The sequence below is a fragment of the Nicotiana attenuata genome, chromosome 6 (genome assembly GCF_001879085.1).
Source record: "Nicotiana attenuata strain UT chromosome 6, NIATTr2, whole genome shotgun sequence".
Lineage (NCBI taxonomy): Eukaryota > Viridiplantae > Streptophyta > Magnoliopsida > Solanales > Solanaceae > Nicotiana > Nicotiana attenuata.
In genome coordinates this window covers 51,919,609-51,923,298 of record NC_031994.1, presented here as the reverse complement: position 1 = coordinate 51,923,298, position 3,690 = coordinate 51,919,609, and the positions used below count along the sequence as shown (strand labels likewise).

General features: G+C 44.0%; 1 protein-coding gene across 1 annotated transcript; it reads left to right on the top strand.

Annotated features, from left to right (window-relative positions):
- Nucleotides 447–1,718, top strand: LOC109227842. The gene is made up of 2 exons (XM_019393036.1): nt 447–659; nt 723–1,718. The coding sequence occupies exons 1-2, from the start codon at nt 447–449 to the stop codon at nt 1,716–1,718; spliced, it is 1,209 nt and encodes a 402-aa protein (XP_019248581.1).

Below are 3,690 nucleotides of genomic sequence, written 5' to 3'. Positions count from 1 at the left end.
GAGAACATAAAAGCACGGAGATGGGAGTGCTTCACTGAGCCACCCACTGAGTACAATGAAACCCTTGTGCAGGAATTCTATGCATCATATGGAGCCTCTAGGACAGCGTACCACAAACGCAACAGAATTTTTGTTGATACTGTCCTAGTTCGGGAGAAAAGTATGTTTTGCAACAGTGACACCATAAATGAATTGTACTTCCCTGGCTGGAGCGCAGGCACTGCTGAATACAATGCTAAATTTGCGAATAGGGAGAATGAGCGTGGGTGGATTGCTTCGGTGATAGCGAAGGGGACCCCTGCTTGGATAAACCCTCGGCACAAGATATACAAGGAAGATCTCACGAGAGTGGGTCGCTACTGGCTCAGTTTTGTTACTTCTCGATTGGTACCAACCGGAATGAGACTGAAATATCCATTGAGAAGGCTCTTCTCGTTGCATGTATCATGACGGGTATCAAGATAGATGTTGGAGCTCTGATTTTCCAAGAAATAGGGATCCGGGCAAAGCAGCAGGCCACTTCACTTCCTTTCCCTTGCCTGATCACAGCTCTCTGTAAAGCTGTGAAAGTTCCTCTCATGCCACACTATGACAAAACCGTGAAGGAGACGAGGGACATTGATATCACTCGTATTACTGATGTTGTTGTCCCACCACAGGTTTAGATTCAAGATCCACTTACTGTAGAGCCTTCCGACTCACAGACTCCGTTGACTCCTCAGGTCACAGTGGCATCCACTTCTACTTCTGAGCCTGCCTCTCAGTCCACCACTGTTCAGACTTCTGTTGCCATCCCAGCCGTCTCGAAGCTTGATCTCCTGGCTCAGCATGCCAATGCCAAGGTAGACCAGCTCTTGAAGACCTTGCCCAATCTCATCAAACAAGCCCTGACTCCTATGCAATCCTCAGTGACAGCTCTCCAAAAACAACAATTAGTGTATTGGGATCGTTTGCAGCAACATGAGTTGAGGGTGGAGAAGATAGAGCGGGGTGAAGTTAGTGGGTTGCCTGGCCTCAAAGAGGAGGTTGCTTCTATGAAGACCGAGCTCCACAAGATGCAGAACTTGGAATTCGATCTATCATCCCTCCTCCCCACAGATGGTGATCAGGTTACAGGCACAGCAGCTCCGGACTTGGGCCTTGACTTCTCTACACTTATGACTGATATTGCCCCTCCTACAGCCGGGACTTCCCAGGCTCCAGCTCCTCCTGTACGCATTGACATTCCTGATGAGGAGGTTTCCAGACGATCTACTGAGTTTGAGGATGAGGAGGCAGATGAGGGTGAGGAGGAGGAAAGTTCATGGTCCTCGGAGGATGATGGCCCTCAGGAGAAGGGAAAGCAAGTTGTGGTTCCTACAAGTGAGGAGGTGGAGCAAGCAAAACTTCAGACAGCAATTGAACATTCGCTAGCAGATTTGGCCGCCCCTGCAGATTCATCGGCCACTCAGCCATCAGTGTGCGAGGCTAGCAGCTCACAGGTCCCAGCTCCAGCTCCAGTTCTTGCCCAGCCAGAGATCCCTACTGCAGTCGAGGTCCCTCCTCAGACCGAGCTCTCATCGGTCCCAGCTTCAGCATCGGAGAGTGACCCCGCCATCACTGAGCAGGCTACTGACTCCCATAACTCTTGGTGCACCTCAGGGAGCCCCTTACACTCTCTGTTTTTGCTTTTTATGCATTGGGGACAATGCATGCTGTTCAGTTGGGGGTGGTGGTAGCTTTGTTGGTACTGTGGTGACATTGGTACTTTTGTGACATTAGCAACTGTTGGACATATGTGTATTTTGTGTTCTGTGTATGTTAGTATGATTTCCGTACATAAGTTCTGTTGTGTAGCTCGTGATCATGTTTATATTAGTGTTTTTGTGATTTCAATGCATAAGTTATGATACCCTTGTGAATATGATACCCTTGCGCATGTATAAAAAAAATAGTTATCCATCTTTAGTAAGTAGCAATGAATTCCCCTTGGTTTTTCTTCGCCGGGTTCTTTTCCAAGGGTGTAATAGTAGAACCAGGACAGTAGAATGAAACATCTTGACCTGTTTTGTGTGATTGTCTAGTCTCAAGCATGTGTGTCTATATATAGCATATACCCTTTTAGAGCTATTTAAAAAAAAAAGATATCAACTGTGTGAACTTGAGGCTCGCTCTGTGACTCTATGTCTACCTAGAGTTATACTTGTACATATGATGAAAGCTTTGAGTTGCCAAGTGTTGGCTCGAAGGCTTCAAACTTTGTGAGCCAAACAGTTCGTGTGCCATGTGTGAGTCTTTGTGTAAATATTTCTTGTGTTTGCTTCTGCCATCTAGAACTTGCCCGGTTGGTTTTTCAATGCTTATAATAATTACACTTGGTTGGAGAGATGACCTTAGGCAGTCTTTGTGATCTTTCAATCCAGTTAGCCTTTCAAGCCACCCATTGTGCAGTTAATATCCTTAGTCACCCCATTTGAGCCTTTAATCTTTTCTTTGGCTACCTCATTACAAACCTTTCCCCTTTAGTAAAATAATTCCCTCTTTTGAACCCGTCCCTCCTTAAACATTGAGAATGAGGCTAAAAGCCTAAGTTGGGGGTGTAATGTCAAAGTGAAAATTGGTAAGGTTGTACATTGAGTGTAGGATCATATACCTCAAAGTGTTTGAGCTAAATTATTCAAGCTCCAAAAAGAAAAACGTGTAAAAAAAAGAGAGAAATATCTGTATGTATATAAGTTATGGAGCCTTGACGAAAATTAGAGGGATATTTAAGGTGGTTCTACATTGGGAACTAGATGCCAATGAGGCTTTGTGGTTTGAAAAGAAACATAGTGCAAAAGAATGAAAAATGTGAGTAGTGTTCAAGGAGGGTGAAGTCACTTGTATCCAAATGCTTATCCGACCCTTCTCTAAACCTACATTACAAGCTTAAAAAGTCCTTATGGGATCTCCAACCTAGCGTTCTTAGAATAAAGCGATGAATTAAAATAAGGGCAAGCCTATGGTATGGTATGTTGAAACACTTGAAACTCTTTTCTGAGAGTGAGTGTCTTTGTGAATTCGTCCCTTTTTGTTTTGTTGTCATTGTACATATTTTGATTTTGGGACTTTCTTTCTAAGTGAGGGCACATGAACTGTAAGGTTAAATAAAAGTTGAGCTTTTGAGTCAAATGCAATTGCACTCAGCTGAGGGTAGCACTTTGTCACATTGTCTGAGGCTCAAAGTTCACAGGTTGATTAGTTTTCCTTGTACGTAGTGATGGTTCAGGAAGGGTAAAGCAATCGAAGATGCATGCTTGAAATACTAACAACTAACACCACCTATGGTCACTATTGTTCCATGTTTTGTAGATAGAGTCTAGAATAGGTTAGTGTTGTTTTAGTTGCTTGAGGACAAGCAAGAGTTTAAGTTGGGGGTGTTGATGTGCCGGAGAATTTCGGCACATNTTTGGCTACTCTAGCGTCAATGTTACATCATCCAGATAAGGCTTATATTGACCCTTTGCATATTCATGTCCATGATCAGCATGCTTACTATAATGTGGTTGAGGAGGAACTTGATGGTGATCCATGGTTCCATGATATCCGGGAAGTACATCAAGGTGGGGGTATATCCGGTACAGGCCACGGGAGATCAAAAGAGAACAATTCGATGTTTGGCAAGTGGATTTTTCTTAAGTGCAGGAGTTTTGTACAAAAGAACTCCAGATC